The sequence below is a fragment of the Acyrthosiphon pisum genome, chromosome A3, assembly GCF_005508785.2.
Source record: "Acyrthosiphon pisum isolate AL4f chromosome A3, pea_aphid_22Mar2018_4r6ur, whole genome shotgun sequence".
NCBI classification, from domain to species: Eukaryota; Metazoa; Arthropoda; class Insecta; order Hemiptera; family Aphididae; genus Acyrthosiphon; species Acyrthosiphon pisum.
This window is the reverse complement of record NC_042496.1, coordinates 39,033,632-39,054,032: the sequence shown is the minus strand read 5'-3', so window position 1 is coordinate 39,054,032 and position 20,401 is coordinate 39,033,632. Positions and strand designations below refer to the sequence as shown.

General features: G+C 32.9%; 1 protein-coding gene across 5 annotated transcripts in view; it reads left to right on the top strand.

The window, feature by feature from the left end:
- The window catches only part of LOC100164734 (sushi, von Willebrand factor type A, EGF and pentraxin domain-containing protein 1), a 69,694-nt gene extending 50,915 nt beyond the window's left edge, over positions 1-18,779 (top strand). Inside the window, exons 4-25 of one of the 5 annotated variants that reach the window (XM_008184691.3) lie at positions 2,528-2,707; positions 3,843-4,034; positions 7,133-7,309; positions 8,150-8,323; positions 9,058-9,237; positions 9,457-9,678; positions 10,281-10,454; positions 10,544-10,748; positions 10,912-11,288; positions 12,068-12,268; positions 12,333-12,536; positions 12,874-13,056; positions 13,165-13,324; positions 13,410-13,525; positions 13,593-13,732; positions 14,215-14,341; positions 14,901-15,060; positions 15,126-15,277; positions 15,437-15,610; positions 15,851-16,030; positions 16,233-16,406; positions 17,685-18,779. In XM_008184691.3, coding sequence (XP_008182913.1) covers positions 2,528-2,707; positions 3,843-4,034; positions 7,133-7,309; positions 8,150-8,323; positions 9,058-9,237; positions 9,457-9,678; positions 10,281-10,454; positions 10,544-10,748; positions 10,912-11,288; positions 12,068-12,268; positions 12,333-12,536; positions 12,874-13,056; positions 13,165-13,324; positions 13,410-13,525; positions 13,593-13,732; positions 14,215-14,341; positions 14,901-15,060; positions 15,126-15,277; positions 15,437-15,610; positions 15,851-16,030; positions 16,233-16,406; positions 17,685-17,896 — 4,064 coding nt within the window. In that variant the 3' untranslated portion in view covers positions 17,897-18,779. Of the gene's footprint in view, positions 1-2,527; positions 2,708-3,842; positions 4,035-7,132; positions 7,310-8,140; positions 8,324-9,057; positions 9,238-9,456; positions 9,679-10,280; positions 10,455-10,543; positions 10,749-10,911; positions 11,289-12,067; positions 12,269-12,332; positions 12,537-12,873; positions 13,057-13,164; positions 13,325-13,409; positions 13,526-13,592; positions 13,733-14,214; positions 14,342-14,900; positions 15,061-15,125; positions 15,278-15,436; positions 15,611-15,850; positions 16,031-16,232; positions 16,407-17,684 lie in introns of all 5 variants that reach the window. The other 4 variants (XM_008184692.3, XM_001943805.5, XM_008184694.3 and 1 more) reach the window with 4 other exon arrangements.
- Positions 18,780-20,401: the final 1,622 nt, after the last annotated feature.

The window sequence follows — 20,401 nt, the reverse complement described above, 5'->3', positions numbered from 1 at the left end:
CCTCCAATTGACATTTTTTTCCCATGATAAATTCACCTATTTACAATATAATATAAAAATGTTATATACGAAAACTGTTAAAAACTTGCTTTAATTAATACGTCCCTCTCACCATTTCATAATCCTTGCTAGTAGCTAGTTGCTACGCACTGATTGGAATAAATGGAAATTTTCATTTGAAAAAAGGAAGCTATATTGTATCGTTAAATTTCACTTTTTAAATTATATAAAAAAAAGCTACCTAAGTCTTTAATCTAATGAATTAATTTGTAAAAGTAAATATGGAGGTGAGCACCATACCTAACCTACCATAACCTAACCTTAGTGAATTATCCTGTATATATAATATTATTTATTGACTTATGTATAGCAAGAATTGTCTGCTGTTCATCAGACGTGCACATCATTTGAAATTTGATTAAAGAATTTGTTATCATTACCATTTCATTAAATCTCATACTGATATACGTTTTAAGTATTGTAAGAAACATGTTCTTTCGAAAGAATTGAAAGAAACGCTTGCTCTTCAAACTATTTTTATAATTTAAGATTTGTTACTGATTGAGTAAGATATTTATAGATGTAGAATGTTGATAGGTATATAGTATTTAGTTCACTACATTTTTATCTTGTAAAAAAGTTTGTTTTTAATTTTCAATTTGTACAATGTGACGTATTTTGCTTGCTTTCATATTGTGCATTTAATGAAATATAGTCAATTTAAAAAATACGAGAAAAACTTCATGGAAAAAAAGGTGTAGAGTGTTCTTGGAAAGTTCCATCGTCGATAAACCATTCGTTATTGTTTTCATTAATACTTGTGAGTTGTGACGTATTGTTGTTTCTGTACATTTCAAGTTAATTGTTTCAAATTTTTTCAAGCTCTTTTTCCCAAGTACCGCGAGAATTCTTTGGAAAGGTGTTATAGTGTATATTGAAAATGTATAGTAAAAGTTTTTCACCCTAGTCGACATAGTCATTATGTTATCGTTCTTATTCTATCAAACAATTTAAAAAGTTATTATATATTCTTCGGAACAGTATTTTTTTTTCAATTTCTAGGTCAACATTGACATGTGGAATTAAAACTAATTTTCATTGAATATAATATTATGTAATTTTCTCCGATTTTATGTCCGCCAAAGGTAGATATATATATATTTTTTTTAATTACAACTTTTCAACAAAACTAGTTATTTAAAATAATAATTGAAACAATTTTTTTTTGAAAATAATCATATTTTAAAATAATGAGAAACTACTTTTATGTTTTTAATTTCTAAATTATGAGTAATGGCATTGATTGGGTAAACTTAATTAATGGTAATGGTTAATACTTACTCTAGATAATTGTCTACAAGTTTATTTATAATTATAACACATTAAAATATACTATTATAACACATAATCAATATACCATACACAGGATTTTATTTCTGGTTAGATATTTTTTACTACATTGAACGGCCACAAAAACAAATTCAAAGCAAATCTTGTTTTCAAGTATGAATACTATAATGCGTCTGAAATGTCATGGGAAGGGAGGGGTAAACATTCTCCTCGACTACCCATAATACTGCATCGTGCTCTATTATGCATACGATTATATGGAACAAAACAAAATTGTATATTGTCATTTATATTAATGGGATTTTTGAAAAATTGATTACAAGTAAATCAAGTACGTAAATATAACGCTCAATACCACATAATATGTATTATGTTCACGACAACAGTTTTTTTATTTTCATTTACAGTCCCGTGTACATTTGAACATATTTTCTTTTATCTTTACTCTCATGAAGATACTCGAATGGGAAAAAAATCAATACAAAAAACAAACCCACTCATTTTGTGTAGTATATGATAAGTTTTCATATCTCGAATGTAATATATGTATATAGTAATATTTACTTTATTCGGAATGTTTTAATATTTATTTCTAGAAAATAGGTAAAATACTTGTATTTGATCGCAGCAAAAATCGAGATAAGTCCGCTAAAAATATGTGCACATGTATATTATTATACAACGTAAAAAATAGTTTTTCGTATATTTAAATATCGACGAGGAATACCGACCAGACGTATATTTTTATTTTTCGCATTTTTTTAATATAATACGGTATCGCGTCGTATCAGCTATTTTAATGGTAAATAGTTGAGCTAATATTATTACAGTCGATAATTTAGGACGATTTTGTAAATTTTATAATCTAACAGTAAAAAAATCTCTGAACATTATCTCACTTTTTACCTATATAATACTACCTTAGCTTGTATATTATATTATATACGATAAAAAAAAATAAACCTCTTGGGCTGTAAATAATTTTTATTGACAGAATACCTTCACCGTCCAATACTCTTGCTGTGACTGAACGGGAAAAACGATAATTTTCTGGCGGAGTAATTTTATTAATTATCTGGGCAGTTGACGCAATCATCGCCATTCTTTGCTTCGCCTGAGTTACGCACCAAACCTCAATACATTTTAAATTAACGTCCTGTTTTTATCTACTTTACAGAGAGAGAGTGTGACGAATTGCCGAATCCGGAACATGGCGTGGTGCAGATGACCGGAAGACTATTTAGCGACAAAGCCACTTACAGCTGCGAAATCGGATATCAATTGATCGGCAGAGACCACAGAACTTGCCACGCCACCGGTTCGTGGTCCGGAGTGGAGCCCTTCTGCAAACAAAGTGGTTTGTAACTATTTTTGTAACTATATTTTATTTGAATATTAAGCATTGGTATACTAGTATTTGTAATCAATGATATTCAGTTTGAATAAACGAGAATCTCGTATTTCAACCCCCCCCCCCCCCCCCCACTACAAAACAACAAAAAAATGGCTAATGACTATAATTTTCGGTCTCAATAATAATAATAAAAAAAAACAATGTATTAAATAAGAAACATTAAATATTACCTAACTACTTAGTACTTTATTTATAATGCATGTTTTTGACGTTATTATGATAATAATTATATTCTACTACATTTCCAAATATTTTCTACAATATAATAAAAATAAATATTTTATTATTTGTTATTTTAAATACAAAAATACTGATAAATAGGTGTATACTTATTTGTAGTTTCTATATAATCATTCAATTGAACTTTTTAACAAGAATCTTTTACGATTTTATCAAATGGATAGATTTAGTTACCTAACTTAATTTTTCACTGATTGTTGAACGTTGTTTTATAATCATAATTTAAATTACTTGTCAAAGAGATGACTTAACGACAATATTATTAATACTTTTGCGTAGGTAATATAAAATTCAAAAATATAAATAATTTTTGTATCTTTCAAAGCATACTTAACTTTTGAGAAGATATTTTTATTTACATAATATCATTATTAATATTTTATCTACATATAACATATTATATTCTAAGAATTTAAAAAAATAATACGTGAATAGGTACTTGGCTATTGTAATATTAATGATATCATACGATAATGTATATCGTGTATGCATCATATTATTTTAGACGTATCATTTTTGTTCATATTCGAAAAAAACTTCATCGTCGTTTCTTCGTATTACTTGTACTGTTTTCAACGAAGCCAGTCAGGCAAGTCAAGTACCTTAACATCCTTAATACAAATACATAGCTCTATGTAGAGCTAGTGGTTATATTAGGTACTGTATACACTTACACAATAACAACAAAATAGTATAATTTTTAGTCTAGTCCCCCTTGTAATTAAAATCTTTTCTGATGTTTGAGATAATCGTAGGTATACTGCAGAATGCATATAAATCGGTAAAATTTTTCAAAATAAAAAATAAAATTACTCGACGCCTTATTTGTATTTTACAGTGTTCTGCAAATCACCTCGTGTAATCGAAAATGCCGGTAACAATGCTTTTGCGGATCAGCAAACATTCGACGTTGGATCTGAAGTCGAGTACCGATGTAAAGACGGATTTACGATGAGAGGTTTCGCCAGAGCTAAATGCTTGGCAATGGATATATCGGCTTCGTGGTTTGGACCAGATATAACCTGTGAACGTGAGTCTTAAACCTTTATTGAAAAACTACTGTATGTGTAAGCAGAGATTGACAACACGTAATCATATGTGGCTACGATACTATAATTATTACTGCACATATTTTTTTTACACATTTAGGGCATTTTTTCATTTACACATAAAAATCTTAAATAATCTCAGTAGTTGATAGCGTATAGTTAATAAACAAATGTATTACAAGATTATTACAAACGGAGCCGTTATAATGCCATTTATTGACATTTCTTAATTTTGATGTAACTATATATTGTACCCAAATCCGAACCAAAATTATTCTTTCCAAGCTATTTATATTAGGTAATCTCAAAACTAAATTTCGATAAAGCATTAAAAACTCATTATAAAACTGGTTGGTAAATTAGACAAATAACTTTACTATATCTTGAACTATATATCATTGACTCTAAAAATTGAAAATCCAGTTGTTCAAATAATCTATTAATAGTTTTAGCAAACACATATGGTTTTTTTTCTGTTCAATAGTTCAATAATATAATAATTACTCTTATTGTTATTTATGCTAATAGTGATTTAAAAATAAAAACATTGATTAAACATTAATATATAAAACTTTCATTATCTTACTAATCTAAAAAAACCTAATAAAAAAATGTCAGTTCTAAAAACATTTAACAATTAATGATTCAAGAAAAAGTTAAAATAAATTAATGAAAGTATCCGTTTTTTTTTTTAATTATATTTAAACAGGTAGAGCTACAAATAAAATTTGTATTACCTATATTGATATTTTCCATTTGGTAACAATTTTTTTATTGAGAACAATACATACAGAAAAACTGTTACCCATTATACCTATAATATTTAGCTAATTGTAGGTACGTATTATAATTACATTTTTAAAAAATGTGTTTAGTAGACAGTAGTGTTAAATTTTTTAGATTTTGATACTTGTTAATGGTTAAATGTGAAATTATATATTTTCACTTTACTATTTAGATATTTTTTTTAATCAACATTCTTTTTTTTTTTTATTTATTGTTATTTGTTTTTATATGTTCTTTTGTACGGCCTGCGTGCTATAACTCTTCTTTTAATGACTAGGCAAATATTCCAATGCTAAAAATAAAAATTAAATTAAATGTTCAAAGCCATATATCTTATAGTTTTAAAAATTATTTATTTGTAAAAAAAAAAGTTACAGCGGACCACTGAATAAAATTGTTACCAAATGAAAAATAATGTTAAGCTAATGTAAATTGTTGACAAAATCATTTTTAAATATACTTATCATCTATATCAAGTTTTTTATTTAACACTATTAATACAAATATTATAAAAGATGCCCCAGGGAAATGTGCTTTCTACAATCGTTAAAATAAATGTTGTTAGTGTTTTAAATTAGTTAAACAATTTATTAAAGTTGTTCCGATGACGCTGTGTCAATATCAAAATCTTTAAATAACAATAAATCAGTATAACTATTCTAACTAGGTAGCATTTTTTCTCCAACAGATCAAATACATTTTTTTTAAACGGAAATACTCACTTTGACGTTTTTATCTGTACTTAGAATAAGACGTAGGTATATTATTATTTCCAGGATCCTAAAGCTCTAAAATTATTTTAACACAAAATACTATTGTTATCGATCTGCGGGAACGTGATTATATTTTATATTACACTAGTGAGAGGCTGTGGTTTCTCCACAACAACCCTGTGAACGGTGATGATATTCTCCACCCCTCTTTTATCGTCCGACATTTTCATCACAACGTGCCTATAATACCTTTTATTACAATATTCAACGCATTTTCTCCTCTTAACAACCTCCATATTATATACATATTATGTGTCTAATTGATACAATATATTGCATTCCAGCAACTATCGGTGTAATAATGATACACACACACACACACACACACACACACACACACACACACACACACACACACACACATAACACATCTATTGTGTATGGTTTACTATAATTACATTAATAGATGATTCGTATATCGGTGTGTATCGTTCTATATAATATTGTTGAAAGTGAAGCTTGACGAACTAATGACTTTAGTATCAATATAATATAAGTAATAACATGACAATTTGAATATGGATAATATAATATATAAGTAACGTTCGACTTGGACAATTATCTGTGACTATACACACCATACGACGACGGCGTCCGTGTAAGTGAATATTACATACATCAAAGGCCCAAATGTATGCACAATCGAGGTTATCCCGTATCCGTTACAATACAGAAAGCGATGGCAAAAGTGTTGCACAGCTATATCGTAACTTCATTAGTATCTATTAGAAACTATATAATGTGCACGCACGTGTGTTTACATGGTTTGAATACTAATATTAATATTTGATTGTATATTTCAACAAATACAATATTATGTATCAAATTGGAAACCGTCAAAAGAAATTATTGTGAATTATTATCGAGTACAATATAGGAGCGATTGTTTGCCGCGATTTTATCAACTACGTATATAAGTGTATACCTACTCTATTAAGCCCGGGGTCGCCTGCAATCAGTGAATCGCGATCGACTGATCAATCTTATTAAAAACGAATCGTACCAATATCAGCTGTTGATCAATTGCGTAATCTTAAAGTTTAAACACACCTTTACGCTTTATATACAATGTAAATAGTACTTACTAGCGAAGAAAAACATATAATTTTCCAATGGAGAAATAACGAAATATAATATGAATTATTTATATTATACAATATTTTATTAGTACGCGGCATGTAATATTGTGAAAAGTACACCTAAACAAATAGTGGTAACAGATCACCGGATACTTGAAATTTTTAATGTGGCTCACTCGTTGGAAAAGGTTGGCGACCAGTACCGGATCTATAGGAGGGGTGACCCGGGGCTCATGCCCCGGGCGCTAATCATAGAGGGGCGTAAATTTCAAATTTTAAATCCGTAATTTGTTTATTACATTTTAATTGACACGTTCATTTTTTATAGATTACTTTAAGGGGCTCTGATATTAGGTTGTGTCCCGGGTTACACAGTTTGTAGATCCGGCACTGTTGGCGGCCCCTGCTAAGCTAACCGTTCACGTACTTTTCTACTTTCAGCGAGGACTTGCGGCACTCCAGGTGTAATTGCCAACGGGTGGCACCAAGGCGACTGTTCGGACTTCGGTTGCCGCGTGTTCTACAAGTGTTCAGACGGCTTCGAACTCACTGGCAAATCGGAACGTCTCTGTCATTCGGACGGATATTGGGTACCAAAAGATTTACCTTCGTGTGTGCGTAAGTACTTCAATGCCGAGTTCGCGTATGGTCGTTCTCTGCCGACCTATGACGATTTCCGACGGTAAACCGTTGTGGGTTTCACTGCAGTCTTCTCGAACAATCGCTATATGTCCACAAAACTATATGTAGGTAATCCTGTTCTTGTCTTGATAACCACGGTACCGTTATACGAGCAAACCGCATCACATACCATACAAATTGAAACATTATATCAGAAAATCGTTTGTAGGTATAAATGTCATAGTTGTTTTTGTCTGTAGTGAAAATATATAAACTCACGACAGTAAGACAATAACAATGGTTTCTACTCGTTTTGAACAGGCCCACCATATACTTTCACGCTGGCTTTTTTTGTTTGTCACTGCGAATGATACACCCCTATATTATGACGAGCTAGAGGAGGTCCTGGATCGATGAGTTATTACTAATTATAGTAACCACTATATTATTATTCTCTAAATCCGGTCCAACAACTCTATCACTGAACGCATAAAATCGAATTTAGACCGGTATAGCTATAGTAATCGAATAAATAATAATAATATTATGGAGCCGTTTATAGACCGAAAATTTGCGTGTTAACTCGCGATATTGAAACCATACTATGTATAACGTGTCGAATCAATTACAGCCACGGACCACATATAACGTTTAGGTGGGTACCTTAGAAAGACATAATATTTTATACTATGCACACGAATAATAATATAATATGTGTGTATCGACCGGTTAGTGTCTAACAATATACCTACCCGAAGTGTTTCGCATACATAACTTATGGGTGAATTTACGTTCAGTTACTGTTTGGCGTTGTTTTCGCGTGTGTTGTGGTTTCAGCGGTTGACTGCGGTCCTCCCGAAAGTCCGTACAACGGAAACGCGGTATTCACGTCTACGTCCTACAATTCGGTAGTATCATACGAATGTAAATACGGTTACATACTGTCCGGTGAGCCGACTAGGCGGTGCGGTGCAGACGGCAAGTGGTCAGGCACGACGCCAATATGTCAAGGTAAATGCAAAAAAATGAGAATTTAAAGGCGGGCTCGGAAAAGAATAACAACTGCACGCAATAAACAATTTAGTGTGGGATTTTAAATTTATATGTTTAAAAACAAACCTTTGTCGTCAGATATTCAACACGCTGCAGTCACACAATAATATATTATCAAAGCCATTAGCCGTAATATAATGGGAGGTACCAAGAGGTTATAGATTATTTATTAGATTTATATACCTATCTTCGTATTTTTATAGTGACTTAAAATTACACATTTTTTCAATATCGTACTCGACTGCAGAATTCAAAAACTTACGGAATATTGTTTCTTAACATAGTTTCAATTTAAAACCTAAAATATTTCATGTTTAATCTTTATTTCTAAATTTACGTTTTTTACTACATTATGGCTGTAGGTACAATGGCGTAACGTTTGTTCTTTTATATTTTTTTTTTTAGATATTCGATCTTCATCGATATACCTATAAAATGGTTTTACTGTCATAACTATATTTAAAAATTATTGCCGTTGAAACAGAGATATTATACAAAGTATTATGTTGTTAAGATTATTATATTATTATATAGGTAGCGAAGAAGTGTTATTAGCTATTTGCATATTATTGGAACTCGGGAAACCCTAATAAATCGTGATTCACATTGATTTGGCTGTACATCCTTTTAGTTTTTTTAGTTTTTTTTTTTTTTTTTTGAATCCACCCAAAACAATAAAAATGTAACGATAGAGATAGATTGCGGATCTCCGGGAGAGCTTCATAACGGTTGGCTAGAGAACACTGAAAGCGGCACTGGTCTAGGCGCGACGATTATTTACCGATGTCAAGACGGAATGCTTCTTGTAGGGAACTCTTCGACAGTGTGCCTTGCCGATGGACAGTGGCGTTATCCACCACCGCTGTGCCTAGGTGAGTTTACTTTGCCAGCCGACATATGGTCGCTTAAAAATAATATTATGTATTATACTTATATCATATTGTATACGACTGCCACTTGTCTGTGTGCTCGTCGGCAACTGCAAAGTACCGAGAAATGTATATTATTATAATTTCTCGAAGCGACCGTATTAAAAAAAAACGTAATCTCATAATGATCATTGATCATGCGTATAAATGTGTGCGTTACAGCTCCATGTGTCGTGCCGGTTATCCAACAAGGTCACGTGAACATCACTCGGTCAAACGATTCCACTCCTTATGTACCGAAAACTGTCGGTGGTCCCATTTTAGCGAAACACGGTGACAAACTGTCTGTAAAGTGCAACGCCAAGTACGAGCCGGCCGGCGGAAACAACGACCTCGCCACGTGTAATAATGGTACCTGGACCTACATACCGAAATGCGAACCAGGCAAGGCATATTTTATTATAATTTTTTACCATTGTTTTCATTCACCTTACTTCACTTGTCACTTATATATTTAGATGTGATTTAATGCTAAATTGGTTCTAGCAGGAATTTTTTTTTTCATGAAGTTTATTTTTCTTCATTCTTATTTTGGTGTTTGAAAAAAAGTCGGTCAAATTTATCGTAGACCCTTGAACCAATTTTATTCGTTAAACATTTGAATTTTTCATATCAATCCCCCCCTCGCCATTAAAATTGTGCTTAGGCTAATCGTTTGGTAAAATGAAAACCTACCATTTATTATTTATTTGACTAAAAGGCAACTTATAAACTATATCATTTTATCATATATTAATTATTTGTACGTTCGCATTGAGTAGACGTATATTGTAGCGTCAAGCATAAATAAACATTTTGTATATAATTTATAAGCATTCAATTTATCACGTTACACCTTGATCTGTGGACTCTTGGAAACTAAAGTCTGACTATAGCAACAGTGACAGTTTTAGGATTATACTGATACTAACCAACGCAAACGATTAAATGGGACCACAATAATTATTATTGAGCTCATTAAAAGATTGGAATTATGTTTTTTTCAGCTCATTGCAAACGTCTACCACTGATTCCAAAAAACGGCATAGTTCTGGCACCACGAATGGGTCACGGTGCCAAGGCAAAGTTCTCATGTCGAGATGGCTACTTGCTAGTGGGGGACCGGTACACAGAATGCCGGTACGGAAATTGGTCCGGAGAAACTCCAAAATGCGAAGAAGGTATTTAACATTTGATTAATGCGTATTACGACCGTCCGTTAATTTCTGGCACCGAACCGTGAAACATATTATTATCATATTTTTTCCAGTTTATTGCACTTTCCCTGGATATATCGATCACGGTAAAGTGTTATTAGTGGGAAGTATGGGTGTTTACGACTATAGACCATATGTCCGCAAGATAAAAAACAACAAGCAAATCTCGTTTGAATGCGATCGAGAATACGTAATCGAATCAGGACCTGTTGGTGCAACTTGTATCGGAGGAAAATGGAGCCCCGGATATCTGCCAAAGTAAAATTATAATAATAATCATTATATCCATATGAAATACACACGATGATTGTTTTTAATCTACCAAAAACGATCTTAGAAAAATATACTTAGAAACGCAATTTTATGTACAATATATTAATTATCATTTCAAAACATTATATTTGTACTATTCTCGTTTTAGGTGCGTACCATCAATACATCCAAAACTCAGACTCAGTAGATCTATTAAGAATAGTACTGATATTAATACGAATGAACTGATTACGGAAAAACCTGGTTTTTATCAGATTGGCAAATTAATAACCTCTATAAAAGCTTGGTGGAAAAGAAGTAAACGTGCGTTATCAGCACAAAATCAACAAGTAATGAAAGCCAAACAGACTTCTAATAAAGATCAAACGGCCAAAAATCCGGGAGTAAATAGAGGATCCAGAGGTCGGGAATCTGGGGACGTATCATTCAAAGATTATGACGCCGAAGATGGTAACTCTACGATAGACGGTGAAAAAGCACAACACAAAGGCGCTAAAGGCAAAGGCAAACATGGAAAAAGAAAAGGTAGGTTTTTTATTTAGTATGAAATACTATACATAGCGATAAAGAAATATATAATAAAATATATTATTGTTATTATATTAAGACCAGGATTTCAATGTATTTTTAATTTTTTTGATTGGATAATACTTTCTTAGTAAAAAATATGTAATTTAAATAACAGATAGTTTGATATTCAAACCGTTATACCTATATGGTATTTTAATAATCTAAAGTGCACATTATGCAAAAGTATACAGTTAACTAAAAAAAAATATTTCATTTCAAAACTTCATTTCGAGAAATGTATATGCGTTTCATAAACAATTGTTAATTGTTTTGTTTATTATCGACATAACTTGTGTTATCTATACACTATAGTGAGTTTATCGGTCAACGCCTATGGTCAAATGCCAATGTTAATAAATGCTACATTGCGATCTTATGTTTTATATTATTTTTAGTAGTGAAAATAGCACTAAAAATATGTCGTTCAACAATTCAAATATAGTTTTTAATAATATGAAAGAAATATTATGGTTAGATATATTTTAATATTAATATACATACCTATATATATTTAAACTATATATTATTGTTAAAATATAGGAATTTTAAATTAATACATAAAGATTTTTTCTAAATCAATGGGAAGAAATCATAGTTTTTTTTTTTAGTTTGGTTTTTCATAAAAACAAATTTGACGTATTTGTGTCATCAAGTTCGGATTCTAAATGTAGCTATCATATAATAGTTACCGGTATATAATATATAATATATACTTTTTTGGTTTTGGTTCACAGTTGGTCCTTGCGAACCTCTAACAAATAGTTCTAATGTACATATCGAAGTTGTGAGACAAGGAAAGCATGCAAATGTTACCCATTCACATGGAACCGTACTCAAAGTGTCGTGTGATCATGGGTACCAACCTAACGTGGTTAATGGAACAGCCAAATGCTGGAGAACTCGATGGAAGCCAGCGAAACCTGACTGCAAACTTAGTAAAATTAATTAAATTTTTCTTAATACTTGTATAATTTATAACTATTTTAATTTCGTTTACAGAACCTTGTTTAATACCATACTCGGCAAATGGTTTTTACAGTAAAGTGGAACCTACGTATTTAAATGTAACGGAAAGCACTGAGTTCATGGATGGTGAAATCGTAACTATTACATGTTTTTCTGGGTTTAACTTAAAAGGTCCTTCAAGAATGGAATGCAGAAAGGGCGACTGGGATGTTGGAACTATTTCCGAGTGCACTCCTGGTAACACAATTATTTATTTTAATTAAATATAAGGTTAATGTTTGATGTCTTAGTATATACTAAATATAATATGATTTTGTGCGGTAGTAATAAGAGACAGTGTATAGTAATAGGATTAATATATATATATATATATAGAGAGAGAGAGAGAGAGAGAGAGAGAGAGAGAGAGAGAGAGTGAGAGAGGGAGAGATAGAGATACATATTAGTGAGATGCTTAAAATATTAGTGGTTAAAAAGGACATTTTTATTGTTACTTAATTGTTGAATAGATTATAGTTATGCAATATTATAATTTAAAAATCAATTTAAGTCATCATTAAACATATGATTTCAGCTCCATGTGAGTTACCGGCTATAACTCATGGCCAATACTTACTTGGATATAGAGCAGGCCTTACCATAGCTAATGGATCGTTTGTTACCTTCCAATGCGATCCAGAGTTCATAAAAACTACATCAGTTTCCATCGAATGTGTGTTAGGTCGATTAGTTCCTAAAGTTCCTTCTTGTAAAAGAGGTATTTAAAAATGTATTTCAAATAAAATATTATATACGAAATAATTTATTATATAGTACATATTTTTATGTAAATAAGAAAATAATGGTTTTACAAATGTATTTCCAGATGGCGGGTTATTCATTACCGGTGCGGATATTTTGAAAAAAAGCGAATTAGGCACCATTGATCTTTTGTCCGGGCTTCGAGGATCTTGCGGACCCCCAGAATCGGTCCACGGATCAATGGTGTTTAGAAACGGAGAACTGTTAAAAGACGCGGAAAAGAGGTGAGTACCCACAACTTATTACCATAGAAATGACATGCAATAATACTACGTTCAATTTATGATAAATTGTATATTTTATCCTTAGTTTTCCCGATGGGACAGAAGTGACGTTTAATTGTATCGGAAACATTATAGACGAAAAGGTCACGTGGCGTATACGATGCGAGGACGGAAACTGGATCGGTCGGTCGTTGAATTGCAGTAAGTTGTTATTAGTTTATTTGGCCGTGAGGGTGGACGTATATTGAGTATTGACGGTAAATTTCAGCGAAACCCATCGAAACCATGAACTCCACTTTGGACAACACCACCTGTATGTTTCGGAACAGTGAGCCCAACGTGGTGACGTTTATAAGTGACACGATGATCACGAACGAGCTGACTGAGTTTAACGCAGGAACGACTTTGGTAATTATTTCGACTTGTAATATCACAAACTGACAAACATGGCATGCAAGCCCGGATTAAGAGGAGGGGGTCCAGAGGGGCCATGGCCTCCGGGCCTCGATAGTTAGAATTTATTTAGGGGCCTCAGATTTGTCCATTACTTTTTTCGTTATAGGCTATAACACTGCATAAATCACCTAAAGAAAAAATCGATGATTATTTACCGTGGAAAAAAGCTTGTAAATTATAATTTATAAATAAAATGATACATGATTCATTATTTATTGCCATGATCTAGTATCTATATATACTTATTATAACAAGTACCTAATATTAAATAATACATACATTATTTTTCGTACAGGGGCCTCATTTAAAACTTTGCTCTCTGGGCCTCAAAATGTTTTAATCCGAGCTAGATTGCATGTTATTAATTATTTTATAATAATGCTCGTTGTTTGTCACACGTATGTGAGTATGATTTCGCGATGTGCTCGTTTTAGGTGTCCCGATGCTCAGACATTGGAAAATACGCAATGGAAGGATCCAACAGGCGGGTGTGTTCGAATGGTGAATGGTCCGGACAACGTCCGGTTTGTTTTGGGCTCAACCAGGAAAACGATTATGCACGTATGTTGTAAAAATGTGTATATTTATTATTTTTTACTTCTTATGTTGGCTCTTACACTTCCTGAGATTTTTCTTTAATAAAATATTCAGAATATATTATTACGATATTATTTTATCGACAATATTTAAACTGAAAAGCTGATTTTTTTATAGGTTAAACTATCAAGCTTATACTATTTTCAATTAATGCATATAATATTATATACTTTTAAAGTGTTAAATGTTTTCTTATGTTAATGATAAAAAAAATAATAATTTATAAAATCATCAACAAAATAAGTACATCACAATTTATAAATTATATTATATATTATTATCCATATTATACGCTTGTAATATCTTGCACGAAATATTATTCAAGTTAAGATCTAATGATATCTATTATAAAGTTATCAATATAAGAGTAATATTAATTATTATCATATTATATTATTGTTTTATAACATTACGAAAAATTAAAACTCGTTCGGTTGAACATTAACGCGTTATTATTTTTGTAAAACGTGTCATACATTAAAAATCGCCTACGCATATTAATATTCGTTTGTACTGTTTAAAGTGGAAAAACCGCCAACAATATTGTTTCGCCATCAACTAGGACCAATTGCGCAGAGTAACGAAGGACGACTGGTCGTCTACCCGGGAACGATTTTGCACATGGAGTGTTTGTGGATCAAACGGTTCGGCACTCCGAAATGGAATGTCAGTCATTCGTTTCGGTAACGTACCTGTGGTTTTACGTTATTTGATTTGAGTGCGTAATTTCATTACGCCCGTGTTGTAGAAAGTATCCCGAGGGATGGACTACCGACCCTGGCCGAGACCCGGACCTGGAGTATCGGTTGAGTATCTATCACGCGAGCAGAGACGACTCCGGGCTGTTTTCTTGCATCACCCCTACAAGGCACACTCATTCTGTCGAAATAATCGTAAAAGGTCCGTATTTTTAAATATTATTTAATTCACGCTCAACACTAAAATAGTTATATTGTTGTATAATAACTACAGTAATGACGATAACCGTAGTCTTTCAAAATATGTGTGATAAAATAATATTATTATAATATATTTGCATAAACTAAACGAATATTATAGCCGTGCACTGTCCGTCTATACCGTCGAAACGAAGTTTGATCGTTGGTTCGCAAAACACAAAACTAAACACTCGCGTCAAGTTTTCTTGTGCCAGAGGCAACAATCTGATCGGGGCCTCTGAAATCGTCTGTTTGCCTTCGGGCAACTGGAGCGATCCGATCCCCGCATGCGAGAGTAAGTTTATCGACTACTATATAGTATTATATTATGTGCTATAACTGTATATTATACATATACATGTGCGGATAAAACTGAAAAAAACTTTTTTCCACAAAATAAAATATAAAATGTATTATGTGTATATAGTTTATAACATGCTATAAAAACTATACGTAATATATTTTGCATAGTGGATAGTCAAAAAACATTATTCCGACCTTATCGCCGTGTATTTTCCTTTTTTTTTTTCGATAGTCATCGAGTGCGAAAAGATCGATAACCTAACCGACCCGAACCTACGGATAGCCGTGCTCAGCCGCCAAGTGGGAGGTGAAATAATGTTTAGCTGCATGCAAGGATTCGGACTCGACGGGCCCACACACTCGACGTGCCTGCCAACCGGCGAATGGGAACAGCCGTTCCCCACGTGCGCAGGTATATAACACGATATATTATTATTATTATTGTTATTATTATGATTATTGCAAAACTATATAGAAGGGGAGGCTATCGCGTTTTTGCGGGTACTCAGTGACTTCGAAAAACTGATCCCCTCCCCGCCATCACCATCACCACCACCACCACCAACCACTCCTTTTTGATCTCGGGCCCTAAGTGTAGTATTGATATGTTGTAGCGGTCACTTGTCCTTGGCCAGGGGACCCGCCGCACGGTTACGCGGCCGTCTCGCAAAACTCGTACAGGCCCGGCGAACACGTGTCCATCAGCTGCGAACCGTACTACGTGTTGGACGGTCAGCCCAAGCTGGTTTGTGGGGACAACGGAGAGTGGTCAGCGCCAATGCCAATCTGTAAGTGGGGCGGGTTGAGTGTGCATGCATAGCGACTTCGAACGAGTGCCGCCCGAAGCATCCTGGAATACGTCACGACGGATCTCCTGGCCAAAATATTATAATTTATTGACTCCCGTCCGCCAAATCCAGGGGTGGCCGACTCGCGGAGGCGTCTTATCGAATGACGGCAAAAATCAAACTTTATTTTTTATAACACTTATGAGCTATGATTAAGACTCGGTTAGTTTTAAGACATAATATACACACATACACACATACATGGCGTACAACTGTTAATTTTGTCGTGAACCACATATTATGATATTTCAGTAATTAATAGAAGTTAAATTTTTCTTTTTTAAACTTTAAGACACAAACACTGATATTCATGGAAATGTTTAAGAAACTATCAATGTCTTCAACATTTAAAAAAAAAATAACTCAGACGTCCTGTTATTTTCTAATAATATATTATAATATATCTGGTTCGAGACGGGAGGTTTATCACCCAACATAATATCAAATCTTTTAGTAACGCGTTCATTTCCGACCATGCGTCGTATATTTGCATTATTCATTTATTGGTACCGTCGTGATAATATATATCATCTAATTTTGAGTAGACACACATACATTTTTAATTATTTTAAATAATACGCACCCCATGCCGAAATGAAAAGAATTACGTCAACTTTTTTTCTTCAAATACAATATTATGTGATTTAAATTATGTTGGTTTAAATGATACATTTGCAATAATGTGCATATTAATCAGAATTGTATACTCTCTAAAATAATATATTATAATATATAGTTTTACATATACGGTAGGTTATATTAATAAAACGTTTAAATTTCAAACAGATTTGATTGAAAAATGACCACAATTATTATACGTATTTTAAAGTAGGTATATATAAAATACAAGTAACATAATATTTTAACTCAAAAATTCTTTAAATTGCAGTCGTATACATAAGATATTAGCTACTTAAAAAAAGAGTATACTGATAAATTTAAAATTAATATACTTTGGCCCAATACGATTGCTGCACGTACACCTGTAAGATCGATTTGTTTTCGGCACTATTGCTTTCTCGGCGCCCGATAACATACAATATTATTATAAATAATTTATCAATGCGTAATACCTACCTATATACATTATATACGCCTCGGTGGCCGCACGTTCGTTCGTTCGCGTCCGCTTTTCAAAAATAATAATAATAACGATTTCGAAGTCGCTCTTCGCACCCGGTGCCCGAACCGGCCGACTGTATTGCCTCGTGTTCGCAGGTGTTCAAGCCTGCCCGTACCCGGGCACTGTGATCCGGGGCCGCATGTCCACCGTCAAGTTTTACTACGCCATCGGCGACGTGATCACTTTCAGCTGCGACGAGAACTTGAAGATCAAAGGCGCCCCCGTGCTGCGGTGCCTCAAACACGGAAAATGGTCCAATTCCATACCGACGTGCGTGTCCAGGAACGAGACTCAGCGGACAGTGTAGACTGCACTCGTGTTTTCGCCCCCCCCCCCCCCCCCGCAGACAGCAATAATAATATTATATTACACCCGCCGACATATTGTAACGTTATATATACTATTATATGATAGAGAATTTTTGCACAACGCCGGTTAAACACTCCGGTTAAAATAACGTCCGGTTAAGTTATACGGTAGTATAATAACGTTGTAATTGAAACTTTAGTTTTTGCATCATCGGATTGTCTTGTATTCCGATAAACTATTTTATCCCGTTGTAATTTGTTACCATAACCATAAACCTTTAAACTGGTTTATGTTTTGTGGTTATATTTTCATTATAATAGCTATTTTATATTTCGATAAGATAATAACCGATATTATCCTTACTATGGATGGAGCCACAGCGTATTAAATCAATACAAAAAAATGGCGCCGATATCAGCGACGAGTCGCCGAAATAGGGGGTCGGTATGATGAGCAACGCGATTTCTCGCATATTTATCCACAGATACCTATTGTACCTATGGATAATTATGTGAGGAGTTGCATTGCGCTTGCGCACATCGATCACCTAATTCGGTGATTCGTCGCTATTTCGGCAACAAAATCATACGCTTTAGCTGCATCCATAGTATATGATCTAAGATGTTATCCAGGTGCCTGTTAAAATGTTTAAAAAAAACCGATTACGATGATCAAATAACCGATATTTGAGTGCATGCGCAAAGGCTTGTTTTGGTAAATTAAGTTATCGGATTCATACCTTATTTTTAACCGGCGTTGTGCAAAAACTCTAATATTTCATACGACCGACACGTGAAATAGTCACGACGATCGTTTGTATATTATTGTTTATTATTAATAATTTTTTTTTTTTTTTTTGATCTCCTAAATACCATGGTTCCGATTGTAAAATGTTTACCCGACACCGTGTTCCTAATCTAACCCGTACGACACTACAATAACAATAGAAATATTCACAAAACCTGAACAAGCTTACAGTGCGAGTATACTATTATAAGAAATATTGATGATTCGTCTTGCAAACGAGAAATGTTGAACGGCGTGGCAGAATTTGATAATTTATAATATTTAAATAACCGGCGAGGAAATCCAATATACAAATCAATTGCGTTTACGATTTATGTCTCTAAACGGTTATTACGCAAGTCGTAACCAACAGCTGGTCCGACTCGATGTCACGTGGTGGGTGGTGGGTGGGCAGAGCCGTCCGTTTTCATCCACCTCGAGGGATATAATTCCTACGCTCCGGAAATTCATTATTATTTTGTTTATTAGTATACTCGACCGAGTCACGGTTATGATGCTGCGCTTTAATAACGTCACGATTAAACATTTTGTGAATTTTAAAATTTTAAACGCGAAACTATATATTATATAACATCTACGAGAAGTTTACAAAACTTGATTTGCCACGTCGTAGTACCCCCACCCATTCTGTTTGTATAGTATATCCTTATTATATAGTTTCTCATATATTTATTACATAATATATTATATATTATTATTATTGACAATAATACATATTGATTTTACCGTTTTCAATATAATATAGAAACGGCGGTGATATGATTCTAGAATCGAATGCAGACAAACAAAAGTATATTATTATATGTTATTAAAAAAAAAAAAGAAATAACCTTCTAACCCGTAAGATTAGTGATAAAACATTCTTAATACGCGTCGTTTGACTGTACTCTCATAATATATCACTTTTATATTATACTATAGTGTTAACTCTCTAATAGGTAAATCTAATGTCGTTCATTCATTTCATAATATCATCCATAGTATTATAATATATTGTATCAATTAACCTTGTTGTAGAGTATAAAATTAAAATATTATCATATATAAATATATAATATATATTATATGTACACCATATTATTGTACTGTATTTAAAATACCAATAAAGTTAAACGACATAAATACATTCGACTGTTGTTTGGTACAAAACAAGCCTATGGGGGAAAGGGATTTTCGTTTATTATTGCAGTGCAGCTAATATTTACTATTTTTAAGCTGAATGGGACTGTGGGAGTGATACAATCACATTAGCCCGCCGCCGCCTTAAAATGTTTTGTAAATCCTCGTGGGACATACCGTCTACATAGCTATATATTATTACGTTTTTTTTCCAAACAATAAAATATTATATTTTACCTGCGTACAATCAATAACCGACTGTATATAATGTAGTACCTATGCAATATAAAACGGATCTGAAAAAATTGGTTTCTTATCATTTCGTTTTCAAAATATTGTCTATTTGTTGTTCTTATTTGGCGTGACGAGAATTATAAGCAAAACAATATCGAAAGATATGGCGCAGAGTTTCTTCTCCAGTGTGATAAATTACAATAATTCATAATATTATTCATAAGCTAAAATAAAATATAATAATATATTATTACTATCCTCGTATAAAGCCGGCGTCTTGTATAGGCAATTTTGATACGCGTATACGCGACGAACCAATTTCATACATCCCGGAGAAACAATA